This window comes from Telmatherina bonti (genome assembly GCF_933228915.1).
Source record: "Telmatherina bonti genome assembly, chromosome: 6".
NCBI classification, from domain to species: Eukaryota; Metazoa; Chordata; class Actinopteri; order Atheriniformes; family Telmatherinidae; genus Telmatherina; species Telmatherina bonti.
Window position 1 is genome coordinate 35,199,693 of NC_136624.1, and position 21,097 is coordinate 35,220,789.

General features: G+C 37.2%; 2 protein-coding genes across 2 annotated transcripts; one reads left to right on the forward strand and one right to left on the reverse strand.

Moving 5' to 3' along the window:
* Positions 1-4,258: 4,258 nt before the first annotated feature.
* On the reverse strand, positions 4,259-14,837 carry ccdc3b (coiled-coil domain containing 3b). The gene is made up of 3 exons (XM_079241777.1): positions 14,341-14,837; positions 12,329-12,503; positions 4,259-6,848 (listed from the first exon to the last, which is right to left on the reverse strand). Exons 1-3 carry the CDS (start codon positions 14,697-14,699, stop codon positions 6,555-6,557), a joined length of 828 nt encoding a protein of 275 aa, XP_079097903.1. The 5' UTR covers positions 14,700-14,837; the 3' UTR covers positions 4,259-6,554.
* A 1,910-nt stretch (positions 14,838-16,747) lies between these two features.
* Positions 16,748-19,697, forward strand: LOC306757657 (uncharacterized protein; the record flags this gene model as incomplete). Its single annotated transcript, XM_079242776.1, has 2 exons — positions 16,748-16,928; positions 18,512-19,697. The coding sequence occupies 2 exons, from the start codon at positions 16,748-16,750 to the stop codon at positions 19,429-19,431; spliced, it is 1,101 nt and encodes a 366-aa protein (XP_079098902.1). The 3' UTR covers positions 19,432-19,697.
* Positions 19,698-21,097: the final 1,400 nt, after the last annotated feature.

Genomic DNA, 21,097 nt, shown 5'->3' on the forward strand with positions numbered 1-21,097 from the left:
AACTGGGCCAAGCAGTTTTATTTGGAGTTAAAGTAATTATTTTAACATTAAAGTTAAAAAAGAAAGAAAAAAACCCAATAAAACTTAGCTCATTATTTTTGATTTGCCAAGATACTTATACAACATTTCATTCTATTCAGAATTAAAGTCTGAAGAAAAAAGGATTGAATTGAGACTTTTGGTTGGAGCAGCAGCAGCTTCTGAGAACAAACACACACGTCAGTCATTTGTGCTGAAACATAAGTGGACAGGCGACAGTGAAAAATCACCAGTGCACAGCTGGCCAACTGTAAAGCGATGAGGAGGAAACATTTCCACTGTGATCAAAGGCGTAATCGCTGATGTGGTGTGTGATGTGCAGCCTGACTGAGAGGCAACACAGTGAAGCTGCAGACATGGCATTTTGCGTTGTCATTATCTATAAGCCACAATTATCAAAATTTCAAGGAATGAATGTTTGAAATATTTCACTCTATGTAATGAATCTATATAATATATGGGTTTCACATTCTGAAATGAGTGACAAAAAATATTGAACTTTTTCATTATATTCTAATTTTCTAAGATGTATCTGTATACTATGAAAAGAAGAAGGGCTGGAGGTTTCAGCTCCAGTCTCCAGAACACAACCCTGCAGGTTTTCATTGTTTCCCCGATTCAACACATCTGACTCAAATGAATGAGTCATGGTGAGTAACTTTACAGCCCGTTGGATCTATTTAATCTCAGTCAGGTGTATTGAAGCAGATAAAGACTGAATACCTGCAGGACAGTGGCCCTCGAGGACTGACCTTGGACACCCCTGAAGTAAAATCACACAGGATGTGATTTAAATTGGCTTCATTTTTCAGAACAGGAAGTTTAAGACTTCAGTGTCCAGTAAATGTAGGTGACTTACCTTTTTAATCTATTTATTTTACTTTAAAAGAGAAATTTTCTGTTTCATTTTGACTTGAAGAATGTGAGTTTATTCATTAGTATGCCAACATGCTCCACTAAGATGTTGACCACAGTGAACAATTTACTTGACTTGTCAGCTTTTTTTCCTGGATGCAGCGTAGCTGTGGCTTAGATATCACAACTTCCCACTAGTTGTTAAGGTGTAATTACTTAGATAAGGATTCACTGATTAAATGGCCCCTTTTCCCTTAAATAGTTCCACCATGAAGTAGTTATAAGTCGAGTTATAGCCGACTGATTTGGTTGACAAGTGCAAGATTGTGCCTGAGCTGTTTGTGAAAGACAAGCTGAGAGGTTCATTCTAGAAGTGAACCTCCATTACACATTTATTTTTGTTTGGATTCATTTAGTCATCTTTTGCCAGAAGAGGCAGCTGGGCTCAGAAAGACCGTGCATGGCCATGTGTGAAAGTGTCCTTTCACACTTGGCCAGAAAAGGTTTCCAAAGACAACAGTGAATGCACCAAATGAAAATAAGTTCTGTATGCATGCGTGATGGTGGAACACATTATAAAGCACTTTGTAAAACCCAGATAAGTTTAAATTGCACCATTTAAGTGCAGACAACTCAACATTTTCTCCAGGTTTCCCACTATTAACATGCTTTGTGGTTTCTAGTAATTATCTAATTTAACCTTCCAGATAGTATTTTGTGGTAAGGATTCAGTGCACGGATACAGTTTTGGAGCGCGCTTAGTAATTTTCAAACTGCACTCTGTAGGTCAGATTGAGTATGTGATTGAGAATATATATATACATATGTATATATATCTAAATCTATATCTATCTATCTATCTATCTATCTATCTATCTATCTATCTATCTATCTATCTATCTATCTATCTATCTATCTATATATATATATATATATACACACACATATATATATATATATATACACACACACATATATATATATATATATATATATATATATATATATATACATACATATATATATATATATATACATACATATATATATATATATAAATATATAGGGTGTTGTGTGAAATTATAATAAAAACAGGGAAACATGAATTGCAAATCCCTTTTAACCGATATGCAGTTAAATAAACTACAAAGATGAGATATTTCATTGTTAAATTTGATAGGTCTTTTTTGCTAATATTCACTCATTTTGAATTTGATGCCAGCAAAATATTTTTTAAAAAAGCTGGGACAGGGACAACTAAATATTTCTGAAGTGGAGGAATGCTTAGAAATAACTATTAACCAATTAACCTGTTCACTCCACAGGTAAACGTGTTAATTGGAAACAGGTGAGTGTCATAACTGGGTATAAAAGGATGATCATGGAAAGGCTCAGTTGTTCACAAGCAAGGATGGGGCGAGATGCACCACTTTGTGAAAAACTGCATGAACTTAGCTGAGGAACAATGTTTCTCAAAATATATTTATAAAGAATTTAGGCATTTCATCATTTCCAGCCCATAATATTTTTTAAAAGATTCAGAGAATCTGGAGAAATCACTGCAGTGGTAATCTACAGTTAACAACCATCCAAAACCACCAGAAGAAGTAGAAGAATAAAACCACAAAGTTTTTCACTGATCTCTTATGTGTCTTGTTTGGATACTTTATATTTGGCATTGTCTGCAAAGTTCCTTTTTTGTTCCTTTTTTTCTTCTATGGTTTGCTCCTCTCGCTGGTTGTTTGTCAGCTATACAACTCCACACTGCCCCTGCAATTTTGGGTGGTATTGCTTCATTTTATGCATCAAGAGGTGGATCACTAAGCACCCTAAAAATGGACAAATTATGGGTATAACCAAGGCAGGAGGCACAACTAATGGGTAACTTGCACATCTTTAAAGGTACAATTAATGCAAAATGTTACATACAGGAAACATTGTTTTACACGTCATTAAGATAAACATATTCCACAATAAAGTAGTCTTCATTTAGAACTTTAATTAGTTTTCTTTCCTTTCTTTTTTTCATGCAAATACAGAAGATATAAAGAAAAATAATTCAGACAAGTGACAGCTGTCTTGATCTGTCTATGTGATCTGTCTTGATGCCAGTGCCAAGTGGATGGGTCAGTACCAATAACAAGAAATGTAGTGTATAATGAATAGTCTTGATGTCACCCCTGGGAATGAAAATGTTGGAAAAAAATGAATAAGAACATTAGCAAGTAAGAACATTTGACAAAAAAGAACAACAGATATGATGTTTAAATGATAAACAAATCATGTCCGCAGGTCTTCACCGAGGGACCACCTCTGTGTAGCCACATTGTTTGACATCTGTTTTGCAGCTTGGCTGTGCACAGCGGTTTATGTTGAGAAAGCAGTGTGTGTATATCATCTTTGGCGCAGCTCCATGGGGTCCTGACAGTTGGCTGCAGGCGAAGCTGTCTGATGCAAAGGCTTCATGGGGAGAAGAAAGAACCTACAAAGGAAGATGAGGTTGTTTTCCGTAACAATTTGTCTTAATTCAGGACTTCACTTCAATAACGCACAAAAGCAAAAGCTTGTAAATGCCTCCTCGTCCTGCTGGTTTTTTTTTCTTTTTTCTGGGGTGGTGGCGAGAAAGCGCTCATTAGCAACATGCTTAAAAAGTTTCTTTTTCTCTTTTCCTTTTTTTGTTCCTCACCATACAAAGCCTGCTTGTCATTGACAGCTTCGTACAACAGAACCATATGGAAGAAATCTAGTTCAACTCTCCTGGAAAGCGTGCTAAAAATTTTATGTGCCAAAATGATTTGTGTCTGAAACCATTTTATATTCCTGAAGAACACTTGATCTAAACTGAACTACAGCTCTAGCGAAGCAGGTCAACAAACGGCCAGTTTGTTTCTGTGATTAATGTTGCCTTTGACATTGTACCACTCGTTTGGAAAGTTCTGATTTACTAACACCGAATCACACTAAACATGCTATGCATACCAGTAATCATTTATCATTTCTGACTTGAATAGATGCAAAGCATGAAACATTACTGGTAATGACTGTAGCTTTCAATTGAATACATCACCCTTCTGCCTCACAGCTCTCCCAGTGGTTCCTTTTGTTCAGTTGTTTGGATACACACATCTCTAGACACATTTATCTTAATACATCAGTGTTAAAGATTATGGAATATTACACTGAACTTTATTGGATTGTCAGATCAAAGAAAGACAGCTGATTCACATCATTGTATAAAACCATTTCCTATCCCAGTCAGGAAAACTCAGCGAGAGAAGCGCATGTGATGTTAGACATAAATCTCACACACAAATCTTACATTTTCATGGACTACAACTGTTTCAGTGTATTGAAAAGGCTGCAGCAGAGAACGTTTGTACACAATAGATCTCATGGTTTGATTTATATATGAAGAGTTTCATAGATTAATATGGAACAAACTGTTAACTTCTGAAAAATGTAACATAATCCAATATTAATATGAAGAATAAAATGACAATTTAAAAAGTGTGAAAAAGTTTAATTCATTAAAAGTGTTTGTAATTATGACAAGCATATTGCTACAGGAAAATGGTGAAATATATACGTCATGGAAAGCAGAATAATAATGTAAGCCAGTGTTGCTCAGTCCTGGTCCTCTAGTGCCACTTCCCTGCATGTTTAACAGGTAAACCCACTTTAACACACCTCACTTTAAGGAGATTCATTAATATAAATCATGTGTGTTGGATTAGGCACACGTATAAGTCATGAAGGGTAGTGGTACTTTAGGACCAGGACTGAGAAATACTAACATAAGCAATACTGAATGTGTGATAAAAAGCAACCTTCCTTTCTGACGCAGAAAGTTCCAATCCCACCAGGTCAGCTTCACTGGCTCAACTTAATGGGTGCTCAGCACCTCATTCACATACAAAAGAAGACAATTATGATTAAAACAAATCACATGAACAAAGACCAACTTGGAAAATATGCATGCTCATTAAAAATGGATTGAATAAAGATTAATATAAGCATAAGCTGCCAAATTGCACCATTTTTCATAAAACAAAAAAAAAAAATCGCCTCTTTAGATAACTTCATCTTCATAAAACCAGCTAAAAAAAAACAAAAACAAAAACAAAAAAACAAGTGGCACAGCAAAAATGTAGATTTTTACCATGAAAAATGTAGTTAAAAGTGTTCATGTTCCAAATGAACCTTTTTGAGACCTGTGTCTTTTTCTTATTAAAAAATGCATGCACATTATGAAAGGAGCAAACACAAAATTGAATACTTTTAGTGTGAAATTTGTGAAGATGTATAAATATCTGTATATGTGTTTTGATTTAAAATAATAATAATAATTTCATTTTCCGAACCGCTTATTCCAATTCAGGGTCACGGGGAAGCTGGAGCCTATCCCAGCCGGCTTTGGGCGACAGGCAGGGTACACCCTGGACAGCTCGCCAGTCCATCGCAGGGCCACACACAGAGAGACGAACAACCACTCACGCTCACACTCACTCCTAGGGGCAATTTAGAGTGACCAATTCACCTATCATGCATGTGTTTTGGAAGGTGGGAGGAAGCCGGAGTACCCGGAGAGAACCCACGCATACACGGGGAGAACATGCAAACTCCACACAGAAAGGCCACTGACCAAACCAGCCAAGGATTGAACCAGTGACCTTCTTGCTGTGAGGCCACAGTGCTAACCACTGCGCCACCGTGCAGCCTAATAATAATAATAATAATAATAATAATAATAATAATAATAATAATAATAATAATAATAATAATAATAATAATAATAATAATAATAATAAAACAATTAAGCACTTTCAGAATGAATCTCTTTGAAATAATGCAGCTGTAGCTTTAAACCTTAATAAATCAAAGTACAAATTGTGAACATTATTGCAGCCAAGGCCAACCATGATAAATCAAAGCAGGGCAAAATGCTAGACAGTTCAGGTGAGGTCACCAATATGGCCATTATGGCAGTTTAGCATGGTCTGTTCTCACCCAACTGGGGGACCACTGGTTTGTAGTTATCAAAAACCACCAACGAAAACTCTTATCACCTACATTAATGGATCTTTTGGCTGGCCAAACTAATTTTCTTTGCTTTTTCTTATTGCTCGAGTAATATCAAGTGTTTCCTAAAATACCCATATTATTCTGCAGCTTAGATTTTACATAGAGGTCTGAGATTTAATAAAGTGGCACGCACCACAGTGTTTTCACATCTCCCCTGCATCTAAATATTTATGTACAGAGGGGATTAGTACTTCCACTTTAATGAGGACACTTATCCTAGCCAAAAGCAGATGTTTCTGATCATCTAAAGTGAAGGTAATGCCAAACACATTTTAATTAAGAAGATGTTATTTGTGCTCCATTAAATCCAGAAAGAAGAGCAGATTAGAGTAAACTGTGACATGCTGTCTAAATGTGGAGCCTCAAATGATGTGTCCAGCACAAAGAAATAACATTTTATAGATAACAAAATTAACTAAGATATTTTCATTTCAATGTTTAAACAATGAAAACATGAATAATGTTTGACTGAACTGAATATTTAGTTGTTTGATGATGTCACCGTCTTTTCATCTGCTGCTTTATGCACCGTGAGGGGAAAAGTATGTGTTCTCCTTGACAGATGATAAAAAAACCAGCTAATTTCTCAGTTTTTTGGTCACGACTTGCTTGAGTGGAGGACTCTTTTGATCTTGAGTAGTTTCCTGATCAGGGTGAGTTTGGGGCGTCTTTGACTCATAGAGCTGCTTGAAACTGAGGGTCTGTTGTTCCTTTGTTGGGCCTCGCTGGGCTTGGCGTAGCTGCCGTTTCAGGGTCTTCACCTTTTCCCTCAGGTGACCATTGGCTTTCTCCAGGGACCGCACCTTTTGGGAGAGCGTCCTCACCCTCTCTTCCTCCTCAAACAGAGCCTTCTGCACCGTGGAGCACAACAACTAAGAGGAGAGACAAAAAAACAGGGTTTCTTATACAAACATTGACAACAGACATGTTTAGAATATTGAAAGCTTTTGCAAGCCAAATATGTGATGAAACACTGCAATCTTAAATTAGTGGTTTTTTTTTTGCTTTTTTATTGGTAACACTTTACAATAATGGTACAAATAATATACTTAAGTAATGTGTAACTCATGATGAACTAATGCATGAATTTATGAAGACTGTATCATGAATTCCTGTTGCTCATCATGAACTAATGATGATCTCAATGTTGATTCCTTTGATTACTTGATCCCTAACTGATTGTCAATTCATGAACATTAGTTCACTGTTAACAAATTTGCTAGTATAGATACAAATATATGATTTAATTCCCTGCTATTTTTTTCATTTTTATTTAAAACAAGACACACTTAAAGAAGTTCACTTGGGTAACATTGATATGTAAAAGCGCTTAGAGTGATTATTAGGGTTTTAATATCGTTGTATTAATGCAGTCCATTTAATAAAAGATATGACACTGGTATATTAAGGAAATGCTTTATATTAAAATACATAGCTGCTTTAGTAACAGCAAAACAAAAAAAACAAACAAAAGACCTACAATGAACCTTTATTAATAGTCACTCAAAGTGCTTTTCCATTCATGTTCACCCAAATTAACTTCTTTGAGTGTGTCTTGCATAAATGAAATTGAAAAAAAAAAAATCAGTAGCATGGAATTAAATATGTTTCTAGCTAAACTGGCAAATATGTCCTTATATTGATGAATCAACAGTGAAGTAATGTTCCATAATTGATTATCAATTAAGGATCAAGTAAACACATGAATCAATGTTGAGATCATCATTAGTTCATGATGAGCAACAGGAATTCATGACAGTCTTCATTAATAAATACATTAGTTCACCATGAGTTATACATTTCTTAAATATATGATTTGTACCAAAGTGTTACCTTTTTTTTTATTCACAGTAGGCTGGTTGCGGCAATGTCAGAAAACAGTTCAATGGTTTCTACTTTTGATGCATGTGTCAGCTGAAAGCTCCTTTAACAAATCAAATAGATGAATTCTTTCTTCTGCATGCCATCCAGTTCTGCAGAGGCCAGGTAACAAGCCCTTCAACTGATTCAGGTGTTGGGGGGTTGCATATAAAAGCTGCGGGATGGTAGATCTCAAAGATCGACACCCCTTTTCCATAATCCTGAAGTGAGAAAGGCAGCATCTGCAAACAAAATCTTATTATTCATGTAGCATATCTGTAACATCTGCCACCTTTTAATGAATTATGTCCACCATCTGTTGGTGTTTTGAAGCAACAAGAGAGGAGATATGCAGCGTAAAAAACATTCAGCTAACATCTTGTGATTAAAAAGCCATAGTTATCACAGCTTAACTGTTATCTTAAAGTCCAAATACACATTTTAAGCCTGTAGAAAGCAGAAAACAACAACTTGTCATAACAATATATTGATATACCTGTGTTTATTTACTGGGACAAGATGTTGGCCCACAGACCGCATTTAAAAGGGTTTATGAACAGTTTTTTGAAGGGTTGCAAGTCATGTTTAGTCATGTCATGTTTCACTTTAGGATTTTGTTCACATTGTTTAGGAGTTAATGTTAAATGTTCTAATGCAGGGCTGCCCAAGTCCAGTCCTTGAGATCTACCATCCTGAATCAAATGAATAGCTCGTTACCAGGCCTCTGCAGAGCTGAATGCCATGCATATTAGGGAATTCAGACATTCGATTGAGCTGTGTTGGAGAAGGGTTGCATCAAGAAGTTGCAGGAGGGTAGATCTCAAAGACTGGAGATGGGCAACTGTGTTCTCATGCAACGTGGGTAATTTAAAGGTTGCACATTTAGGAGAACTAATTTAAAGGAAAAAAGTGTTAGGTTAACACAGTTTTGAGGAAAAACTGAAACATCTGTTCTTATCTGTAATTAATTTCATTTCCTTTATTACTAATTAAGGTCCTAACCCTAATTTTTGTGGCTACAAACAGTTGAGACAAGCTCCTTAAAAAAGGAGAAGTTTCTGGATTACAGCTGGCTTGACGCTCTTTTGGACTGGATGCAACTTTTAGCTCATATAATGAAAACATTGGGAGATGTTGCTGCTTCTTGTACAGAGACTACAGCTCCTTACTACAGCCAGCACATGTTTAAATTCTGGCCTGGGGTCCTTTGAGGACATCATCCTTCTGACCAAGTTAGTCCAAAAACCTTAAACAAAAAAAGAGTGTCAGTATCTGGAGATTAAGCCCATAACATCTCAAACAAATATATTGGTGTGAAGTTTAATATATTTATGATGTAGCACCAGACAAATCTGCTGCTTTTGATACTGGATTTCCTCTGGATAAGTCACATCGAGCCTACTGCTGGCAGACTCTGGGCTGAGAACCAACATCAACAGCTCACAAGTCATCCAGAAAATTCCACTGTTTGTGTATAAATGAGACAAAAATAAAGAGTTTGTTTTGGAGACTCGTATTAAAGAAAAAAAAACTCAGAGGAGAACAGGAAAAATCCAGAAATACATATTGAATCATTTTTATACTTTGACCTTTATCGCTGGGAAACAGAGCAATAGGCCCCTCTTCATGCGAAACACAGAATTTACAGAAAAAAGAGAAACTAAACAGTTTTACACAAAGTAGTGACTGAGATCAAACCGAGGTAGAAAAACGATAACACAGCATACACTCCCTGTTTCAGAGAGACACTGCTGTGAAATGAAACCCAACATGCCTGTGAACCTGTGACAGACAATCCAAAGGTCTGGACCCTTAGTGGGTTAAAAGAAAAAAAAAAGAAAGAAAAAATGAACTCCAGATGCCTCCGAATGTGTGCTTTGGTGCCAGAGTGTGGGTTTTTTCAGCAGACTCTAATGCTTTCACATTAGCCAGCGGGAAAACTGATGTAAATTCTCTGCCATCAGATAACAACCGCTGAGGGTTTAGAGGAAATGTTAAAAATGTGCTGTCGACCCACATCATTGGTTAGTTCATTACTTGTTGTAACATTAACTGTGGATTTTTTTTTTTTCAGCCGTGTGCTCTTACTAATGTCCCAGAGGGATTTCTATGGAAGTATGAAACTTTAAAGTGGAAAGAATGAAGTTAAGAAGCTAAAAAAAAGTTGTTTTTTTTTTTTTTTTTTTTTTTTTTTTCAAAAAGCACAAAGTGTAAAATGCTACATTAGTGTTTTGTGGAGCCACAAATGACTTTCACATGAAAATGCACTCAGTTCTGAGGCGGACCAGAAGCTGTGCTTGCTGTCAGACTCAACTGAATTGAGGCAAATATAAGACTGACTGACCAGCAGAAAAAGTTATCAAATATGTGTCTGCATGTTTAAGCTACATTTTTTCAAAATCAATTAGTTAATGAGCCTCTTGCACAACGTCTTGTAATTTTTGTCAGTGACAAAAAGGGTACCTTGCCTCAAAAAAGGTTGAAAAACACTGATCTAAACTCTGTTTTGCTTCTGTAAAATCAAACAAACATCTTCTGTTTGTATGACTTCATTTGAAAACATGTGGTTGCACGACAACGTCTCTATCTCCTAAATATCCCCACCTTTCCATCTCACATATTTAAGTAATCAACCAGACTTCCAATGTATGCATTTGATGTCTGAATATAATACTGCAGCAGGGATGCATGTTCAAAGCGTAATTTTTCATCTCAGAGGAAACGTGTTTGATGTCTTTCCAAGCAAAAGCAGACAGGTATATGTGTGCAACTCAGAGTTAAAGCAGAGGTGAGTTTGGCCATAATGCTTGAAGCTGTAATCTTTATGATGAAACAGAGACTCATCTCACTTCTCTGAGAAGAATATATTAGAAGAATATTTTAAAGAATGTTTCAAGTCCTAAATAGCATCTGGAGAAGAGAAGAGAAGACTTGTTGGGGGAGATTAAAGTGGGGATTCAGTGGTGTATCCTCTGCATTAGTTTCTTCAGCAACACAACATCTGACGGCAGTACAGCATGTTAATCTTACCATGTAAAGTGAAGTAAAACTATTATTATTCATTGTATCACAGACAGATGTAAAGGCTCATCTGACAGAAAAGAAAAACAGGTAGGCTGCAACCAAAAATGATTAGATGATAAAGTTTTTCTCATACTTTATATAAAGTTGACGGCTGTTAGAAATGATGCTCTGAGACAAAAATGCTTTTGCTAAAGGTCTATCACCTTGACTCCTTTCTCACATTTTTGGTTTGAGAAACTAAGCTTCTAACAGAGGACTTAAATTAAGGGATCAGAATGCATTCAAACTGGGGGAGGGGGAGTAATAAGGGGAAGGATTTACCAAACCAGCCATGTTAGCACAATGTTTTTGTAATCAATTTAAGCTAATGTTTTTGTATCATTAAAAAAAAACCCTGAATCTTAAAATAATTGTTACTATGTTACTATGCTGTTAAATCTTAAAATGACTTCATGACTTTTGATTTAATTTGGCTTACACTGGATTACATGATGTGCATGAAATGACCTGAGCTTGTGGGAGGCCAGGTTAGTTGCCCTGACAATGACCGCCTCAGTAAAAACAAAGTCTGATTTTTATTTTGCAAAGAGGGTATCCCATCACAAGGATGATGTAAGGCAGCGGCACAAGATGTTGCTCTATAATCATAATTATTAGTTTGGCTCAAAGGGTTTCGCTGTAAAGGAAACATGAATCCATGTTTTCGTTCTTTTTACTGATGATGGATTTTTGTTTTCATGAGTAATCAGTAAATTACTGGAAACAGAGAGAAACGGGCTGAAACTTAATCAGAGTCATTAGAAGAGACAAAGCAGTGGTGAGTCTTTGGGATGCGTTCACGTAACAACATCCTCTGAGAAACTGCAGGAGTTTCCGAAGTCACGGGGTACCAGATGTTTACCAGCGATGTTTATGTGTGAATTCTCTTTAACCAATCAGATGAAAGCGGAACTGTGAAGTAAACTGAGCTGATTGATACACATCACTTTAAAATCTCATGTGCATCAATAATCATTTAACTCTGCTTTGCTGTGTGTAATCTATGGCAGGATTCATTTTGCGAGTAATATTTTTATGATTTTCTGAAGCTTCCACCCTGGCTTTGATTCAGTTTGTGGTTCTGTCAGTGACTTTTTTTTTTTTCCTCATTTTTTCCTTCAAATGCTGCAAGTTCTTTGACCAGCCAAACCTCAGCAAATGTGCTTCTGGTTTCTCAGGCATTAAAAACATATTAACTTGCCAAGTTCTTTGCAACATCCCTTTGAAAACAACAGGATGTAATACTGAATCCTTTCGTGTGTACGGCAGTATGTCTGGCTTCAGATGCTTATTGAACTCTTTTGTGTGTGAAGCCACCATGAAGCTGTAACTTTCAGCAACTGTCCGACACAGACAGCTTCAAAAGAAGTCAACTTTTTTTTTTTTCTCAGTACCAGATCTGTGTTGGTGGTTTATGTGGGTTACGCACCCGGCTGTCCTCTTGAGCCTCCCACTCCGGGGTAAAGCTGTGGACTTGAGTTCCAGGTGTGCAGTTGGAAAACTGGAAGAGACTTGCAAACGCGCGATGGTTCTCTGCGGTGTCAGGGAAGATCGGGTCCTGAAAGTTAACTCCATGTGGCACAATATTATAGTTCTCATCCATCCTGCATGTGCAGAAAGAGGACAGATTAGCATGCTAAACAATGAACAAAATCAGCATATGGAGAAAAAAAACCCCCACATATTTAAATAAACCCATGTAAACACACAAATGTAAAACACTTAATTGAAGAAAATTAATCCACTTAAAGCTCTAACTAAAATTCTGTTTAAGCTTTTAGGGATTTAGCTTAAACATACTTTGTAATCAATGGGGAGACATGTACCAAGCAGAAAATGTGTTTTGGGGATAAATATTAATGCAACTTGTTAGCAGACTGTGATCTACTTTTATGCAATCTTAAGTATCACATGGATGACTCAAACAAGCAATTTCCAAGCCCAAAAGTAAAAATAGTGCATGTTTCATATCTTTGTGCAGGCATTTGGCATACATCTGGATTCCATCTCGTACACCTCCAGGGACATCTAAAGCCTGGCTGTCCCTGTCAGAGGGTTATGTGTGTTGTATATGTGTGTGCATGTTGAAAAGCAAGAGGAGAGTTGAGATTGGGCTTCAGCAGAAGAGGTCAAATGTTAGATGTAATCACAGAAACTAAATGAGGTGCATGGACTTGTGGATACAGAGAAACTTGTCGAAGGTCTAAAATGGCATAAAAAAACCAGTAATCAACTAGTTCAATGTTCAATATACATGTTTAGTCTCCTATAGCTTCAGATTTGGTTGCTTTTTGTTTGAAAGAAGTTAAAAACTTGGAAAGACTTGAGCAATGAAACATATGGCTGAAGCACAACATTCAATCTGTCTTATTTAGAGGTCCTGAGGGAGATCCTTGGATTCATTTTAGGCACTGATTCATCCTGCTCAGGGAGCTTGTGCTTATGATTGATTGGAAAGTCTATTTTGGTGTAAGGAGATGTTTTGGGAGCATTTATAACAGGAAATAAATGTCATCTGGCGACTGCAATGAGAGGTTTTCAGTTTTGACTGGAGTTTCTGGGGGTTGGAGTTGCTATGCAGCCACAACAACTCCAACTTATCAGTAATAGTTGTGATGCAGAGGCTGAAGAGAACAATGAACCACAGATTGGGATGTGGTTGCTGAGCTGTATCTCATTTCTTCAAATCCACTGATGTAACTCTGTATGAATCTTTTGGTGTTGTGGCACAAAAATACCATATCAGGAAAAGGAAAACAGCTTTTACTTTGAAGCAAAACATAAAGATATTAAATTAAAGGCATAGATTAATTAGTCGATGGCTAAGTATGATGGCTTCCAACGTTTATCTCATTATTTTGATAAAGTTTTATAACTCCACTGTTCAGGATCTTAATAAATTCCTTGTATGGGACAGTTGCACAATTATATATTATTGCATTATAATGCACCTTTCACATCTGGTTTCAATAAAAAAGAAAAATCAAAACAGCTCTGAGCTGAAGGCAAACGATCTTTATACTGGCAGTGATATAATATAACAATATTCTTGCCTCATACATTCAAAGGCAATTTCAGATCCTGACACACAGACTTGATTGCATTTCCAGTCTGGATAAATATGATGGAACAACAACATTTGAGACAACACAGGAGAGCAGAGGCCACATCTGGAAGAAGGTGCAAGCTGGTCATACATACATAACATGTTATGCATGAGGACAGTGACAGAAACAGGCTTTGCAACCAAATCACATCTTCAGAAGCTTCAAAAATTATTTCATTCTTTTTTTTCTATGTAAAAAAAAAAAAATCTGTTTTTGCCAAATTTAATGTATTATTGACTCATCATATCCTTCGGGTGCAGCACGAACTTTACCATGAGGAGTGTATAAAAATGCACAACATGCAAATGGAGGATGACTGTCAGAGGTTGTTCACCTTAAAAAGAAGTAGTAGTTGTTGTTTTTGGTGACGCTGTAGGAAAAACAGGGCAGGTAACCCAGGCCGCTGACATTAAACCTGGACCCAGCAGGGACCTCTAGCATGCTGCCCCACGCCTGATCGCACAACATCTCGATCTCTGCAGAGAAGAGCAGATCGGTGTCGTGCTGCCACGGCAGGTAGTTATACACGCTGTAGGACTCCTTATGCAGCGCCAGCACCTTGGCGAAGACGATGATCTCCGCAAGTTCAGCGCGGCACGCTTCTGTCTGCGGTCTCCAGTCGTGGGGTAACTGACATCCCAAGCTCTCATCAGGACTGACAGCCGCCAGAATCAACGCCAAAGTAATCCACATGATGTGACAGAGGGGCGAGGTGCGCTGGTCCGCTGGGCGCACACTGATGTGTGAGATGAATGAAAAAGGGGGAAAAAAATGCAGGGCTTTCACGAGCGCATTGCAACTTTTAAAGATGTTAATTTGGATGGAAACGAGCAGAGTATCCCAGGATAGGAGCCAAGTTTCTGCACCCCTGCTACCTCGTCCAGTCACAGTCCCTGCTGGTAGTTCTGTCAGCTCTCACCAGTATCCTCTGCAAAAAACGGTGACCCTCGTTTCTGAGACGACAGGCGAGGAAGCAAAAGAAAAAAGGAAAGACTGAAAATAATATTCAGAGTTAAAATGCTATATTCTCCACCTTCTTGCATGCGTAAAATAAATGTTTCTCCTAAATTTTGATTGTTTTGTTACATTTATTGCTGTAAAAAAGACAGCAGCAAACAATAAAGTTTTTATTTTTTATTTTTACAAAACATCACCGGCGCCCTCTAATGACAATTTTAACAAACACCTCAAACTTCAGACTTTAGTTTGGTCATTTTGGTTTAGAAACATAAAACTGCTCAAATATATATGAAAAAAAACCCATGGCAGCTCTGTTCAGCTCTAGATAAGAGGTTATGATCATGACACCGTTTGTAATTGTGAGTGTGGTCAGACATAAGTCAACATTTTTTTTAGTATAGAATCGGAGGTCATTGTTGTATCTGGGAAATTAAAGATTCCTAGTTTTGAGGTGCAAAGTTGAAATCACAGAGTATTAATATTTAATGTTTTATGATCAGATATGAGATAACAATTATGAACGTATATAAAAAACTGTTATTACCATGACAAACTATATATATATATATATATATATATATATATATATATATATATATATATATATATATATATATATATATATATATATATATATATTTACTGATGTATTTTTCTTTATTGTGCTTTTATCATGTGTACAGCACTTTGTTACATTTTATTGTATGAAAAGTGCTTTATAAATAATGTTTGATTTGATTTGCTTCCTCTGACATGCACACAAAATGAGACAAGGCAGCATGCCCTTTACGTCCTGCAGACACTCCAACGATATGCTGTATAATACAACAAGTGGACAAGTCAAGCCAAAGTGAGCATAAGAAAGGGTTTTGAAAAGGCTTCATGGAGAAAACAAAACAAACTGAAACAATTTTTGGAGTGGAAATAACTGCAGGGGGTAAAATGGGAGCAGAAGAGACAGGCTGAACAGTGGAAGAAGGAGATGATGCATTACCAAGCAGAGCTCATTGAAGTGGTAAAGGAAAATTGTAGGCAGAAGAGAACTGAACTTTTCTTTTTTATTAATTAATTTATTTGGCACAGACACAATGGTCCATATAGATAAAAGAAACAACATCTACAAACACAGACACATAGACAACACACAAAGTAGTCCATGTGGCTCTCCATTCAATGTTTCCTCAAATCAGAGGTATAATAACAGCTGCTCAGTTAAGGGTTTTTCATTATTCATATTCATATTCATTTGATTATTATTATTATTATTAAGTAAGTAAAATGCTGCCCTTAATTAGCATATTTGAGATTATGTCCTTAAAGACTTAATTGTCATGACCCCTCCAAACATCATCAAACGTTTCAGAGCAGAAAGTTTTGTTCAATTAAAACGACAAACTGCTAATCAGTCATTATATTCTTAAGTATTTATACAAATTCACAAAGTTTAAACACTTTTTTTTGAATTGGATACATTCTAATCGAATATTCCTACCAGAATCTTTTTTTTTCTTTTGCTGTCTATTATTGAATGCAGATAGGATGTGTAGGACACATTTGCAGGATGCACAGCTTGACTAAAGTCGGAGTAAGTTGGTCTTCCAGGCTGCAGACGGAAGGGTCTTTTGGGAGAAGACAACGGGGAAGGAGGAAAAGAAGGAGAAGAAGAAGGAGCAAGCAGAAGAAGACAGAGAAGAAGAAATAAATCCCAGTCACGTGACTGGGTTGAGCATCTTTTTTGGTCCATTTTGAAGGAAAGCTAAAGCGCCGCGCAACTCACGACAATGACCAAACTACAGTTCCTAAACGTCTTCTTGACTGAACGTCTCATGCTTGCTGCGCAGGAGATTTACAAGTCTGTCGAGGACACTATTTTGGAGTACCAGGAGGAGATAGCAATCAGGGAGCGGGAGAACGACCATCTGAGACGCAGGCTGCGAGAAGCTGGAATAGAAATATGGCCAGGTTAGCTCCCAGAAAGCTAACGGTGTAGCAGTGCCCCTGATTTGTGGTGTTTGCCAACCCACAGTGTGACAACTGGAGCGGAAATTATTATAATGGCATGCAGGACTAATGTAATGTCACAAAATTAAACACGGAATATGTGGAAATGATGGTCATTGACAAGCTAGTTGATATTAGCATGCTAGCGACCTTTGTTCGTTAGCCAGCCTGCTAGCCATTAGCTTCAAGTTAGCATCTAATTATTGCTGGTCCAGATAAGAGTTATTTCATGTGTGCTTATTATAATCGTTTTGATTGTTCCATCTTATAATTAACCTGTGAAGGGCACGTGTGATAATCTACTGAGCAGACATACAAATAATGTGTCAGTAGTGTTTGTTTTCTACTTTCTTGTGGATGCTATTGACGTGTGTGTTTATTTCAGTTCAGTTGTATACATGTGTTTGGTTATTGCAGTTCACATGTGTATATAAGTGATACACATCAATATTATCAAAAAGCATTGCTTGAATTATGGCTTCCCTATCATACAGTTGTGACTGAATATTTATAAATCCTCTGGAATTTGATAAATTCGGTACAAGTTGTCACAAAATCTTAAAAGTAACCAGAAGTCAGTTTAACAGGATTAAAGACTTTGTTGATGTTGTACCTCAAGTAGCCAATTGTTGCATATCTGTTAGTAATGCAACAAACTTTGGTTTTTAGTATAGTTGAAACTCTGATACTGAAACAGCTTCATCTTGGGAAAGTAGGAAGGTTTATTTTATTTTATTTATTTTTTTTTTTTATAAAAAAAAAAAACAACAACAAAAAAACCCCCACTACCCACTAAAACAGCATTTTTGCTGGATCAATATCAAGACTGTGACTCCATCTTTTCAAAACAATAAATCTTTCCTATTATTATATGATTTGTGCAAAAGTTTATATTTTGCTGCAAAATTCACTTATTAAACTCTGTGGGAAGATGTCTGAATGTGATTTGTCGACACTTTCCTTCAGAATTTTCCCATGTTTTCAAGAAATTATTGCTTCGTCATTGTTGGGAATTCATCCTGGTTCATAAACGGTAAAACAGGAAAAACCATGAGCCTAAAGCATTGTTATTTAGTGGAGAATCTGGCTTCTCAGCTCACATTTTTTGTATGCATGTCATTTTTTTCACAAATTGTGGACTTATGTGGACTTATCAGCATTAGCTATTGTATTAAGTGAATTTAGTTGTTTAAAGTTTAAACAGATTTAGAAAATCTTCCTGGCGGGCTTAGTGATGTTTGAGATTATACTTTGTTAATTTCAGATAGAAATATTCTTGATTAAACTATTAGTCATTTGAATTTCAGCACCAATCCATAATTATCACAGTGAAAATGTTTTAGCATTTTTATTATTTTTTACTGTTCTGCAACCATTTCTAGATTGTCTGCAGTATATTTATAATGTTTTTCCTTTGTAAGAATAGTTTAATTAAGGACCGGTCTTTTGAGTTTTCAACTCTGAAAAAAAAAAAATCTGGTAATGTTTGCTAGAATGTTGTCATTGTTTTTCAGCTGATGTTTTTCCTGCCGTTCTCATCTCAGATCGTCCGTCCATGGCACTGTTAGAGGAGGAGGACGGCGAGCATCCACGTCGCGAGTGGAGTCCAAGTATGGGGCATGAAGAGCGTATTCCTATTCAGATCAAGGACAAAAGAGATCTGCGGATTAATCAAGGAGACGATCAGCTTCGTGGTCATGGCTCTTGTAGCACATCAGAAAATATGTTCACTCCTCCACGTGTTCCAAATGAATACCCACAAGATGGCCCCCACACATCTAGCATCCCTCAAAGTCAAGGCGTGGAGAACAGAGAAAGGGACACTGGATCTCGAGGTGCGTCAAGGCATGTGAAGGCAGAGACGGGAGGGGCCCACAGGGGCTCTACTTCCTCCAACAGTGGTGCCCAGCCTCTCGCTCCGGTCAACCCAAACTGCTCAAATGAGAACAATATTGATATAATTGGGGTAGAAAACGGTGCGCAGATGGTTGGTGCTAAAGGAACTGTAAATGGAGCTAACAGAGGACAGGCTGCTGTCATGCGTGGTCAAGCTGCCAATGCTGTAGACTGCCCCCATCAAAAATCCCCCTTACAGGGCCACATGTCATCTTTTTGCTGCAAGGTTTGTGGTGAGGCGTTTAGTCACATTGGCCATTTGCATGTGCACGTACAGGTGCACACCCGGGAAAAACCGTACCGCTGTGGAGTATGTGGAAAATGCTGCAGCTCTTCCGGTAGACTTCAGGAGCACCAGCGAAGCCACACGGGAGAAAAACCTTTCCGCTGCCAGATTTGTGGGAAGGGATTCACACAGATGGCTCATCTCAAGGTCCACATGAGGATCCACACAGGCGAGAAGCCGTACAGTTGTCCTGTGTGTGGAAAGTGCTTCAGCCGCTCTGACAAAATCAAAAGGCATCTTCAGACCCACAGCCGGGAGGGAACCTATTTCTCAGGGCAATGATGCCAGTGTTAACCCAGTTTATCAATCACATTGATACGGGAAACTTTTCTACAAAAAGCTAAAATTCCTAACGAAGCTTTTCTTTCTACTTTCCAAGAACTCTGAATTCTGCAAGTCTTAAATAACATTTATTTTTTATGTAACTCAACTTTTCAGTCCCTCAGTAGAACTTCTATTAGTCCGTTTAGTATGTCATTTACTCAATTTTGTATTTGTCACTGAATATTACACTTTTAAGACACAGTTGAGTTATTAGCTAGCCTATCTGAATTATCTAGCCTTTTTGTAGTCATGAAATTAGCGCAAAGTCTTCCACACATCCAGAAACATATGTAATGCAAGAACATTTAGTACATTCAGGTCATTGGCCAGGTACTTTTTCTGCTGAAGACGAGTTTAAAAGCTGCAGACCTGATGTCCGTTTTGTGATTATTTGGTTAAGTCCTAAAGTTTAGAGTCAGTATAGACATGAGTTGTCTAATTTTTTTCAGTTAAGTAGAGTTAACCTGCCTGTGTGCTGTTTGGCTTAAGCCAACACTGTCAGTGTGTTTTCTTTTTTTTTTTAAAAATAATTTGTATTAAAAATGAAACCATTTCAGAGCTGACCTGCTCATTAAACTGTGGACTGAAGAGATATGTTATCTGAGTGGTGCCCTATGAAGCAATATGAGTGGGTTATAACCCATATGGGTTATAACAAGTTTTCATCATAACTGTAGCTCTTTTTATTTTAATCACCTAGAACGTCATGATAACTCATGCTGGACACACAAGCTACTTCAGAGGAGGCTATGTTCAAAGTCTGATGTAAAACGGACTGTAAAAAGTGGCCTTGTTGTGAAGCAGAAGTGTTTGAGTCTGTATTCATGCCTGACATTGAAAAGTTTCTTTGGTTGTCGTCATAATTCAGTATTTCAATCCTGTAATCAGTTATCAAATTTGAATATAAAAAGAGATTTCTAAACTGATTTTTAAGTCACTCAAATCTCCTTACAGTGAATTCTTTTCACATTTACTCCACATTTATTCTTGGTGGTAATAAGGTTGTGTAGCTACAGCCACCCTGAAGCAGGCTGATGGAAACACAGCAGCCAATCTGATTTAGTTTTTTCCCAGCCATTCTGTTCAACCATTCATACACCAGTGATGCTCACACTCCAGATAAGGATGGTGTGTGTGAAGTGTCTTGTCCAGGGACACTGGTGGATTGACTGGGAGAGCAGGTTTCATACCAGCAATCTTCTGGTCATTGGATAACCTGCAATACCCCTGCTGCCCCGCATGCATGTAACATAACTGTTACATATTTAACATTAAAGAGATCACAAGCTTGACCCTCCATTGTTTTTCTTTTTTTTTTTTTTTTTTTTTAATATGAATGAAAAGTTTAGCTACTTCAGCAGAATTTGGTGACAACTTCCTGTAGAGCTTTAGCAATAAGTAGTACAAGCAAACCTGCTGCTCTGTACACATCGCATACTATTTAAAAACTTCTACAGGTACCGTCGAGCGAGCTGCATTGGGGACCTTACATGCAGAAAGCTACAGTTTTTTCTACATTGCTGGTATTGCAGGTGATGGAATAAAGAACAGAAAACAAATCTTATCTTTCATTCTGCATGATATAAAAATGCAGACTTAAATTTAGGTTTTATTTGGTCAAAAA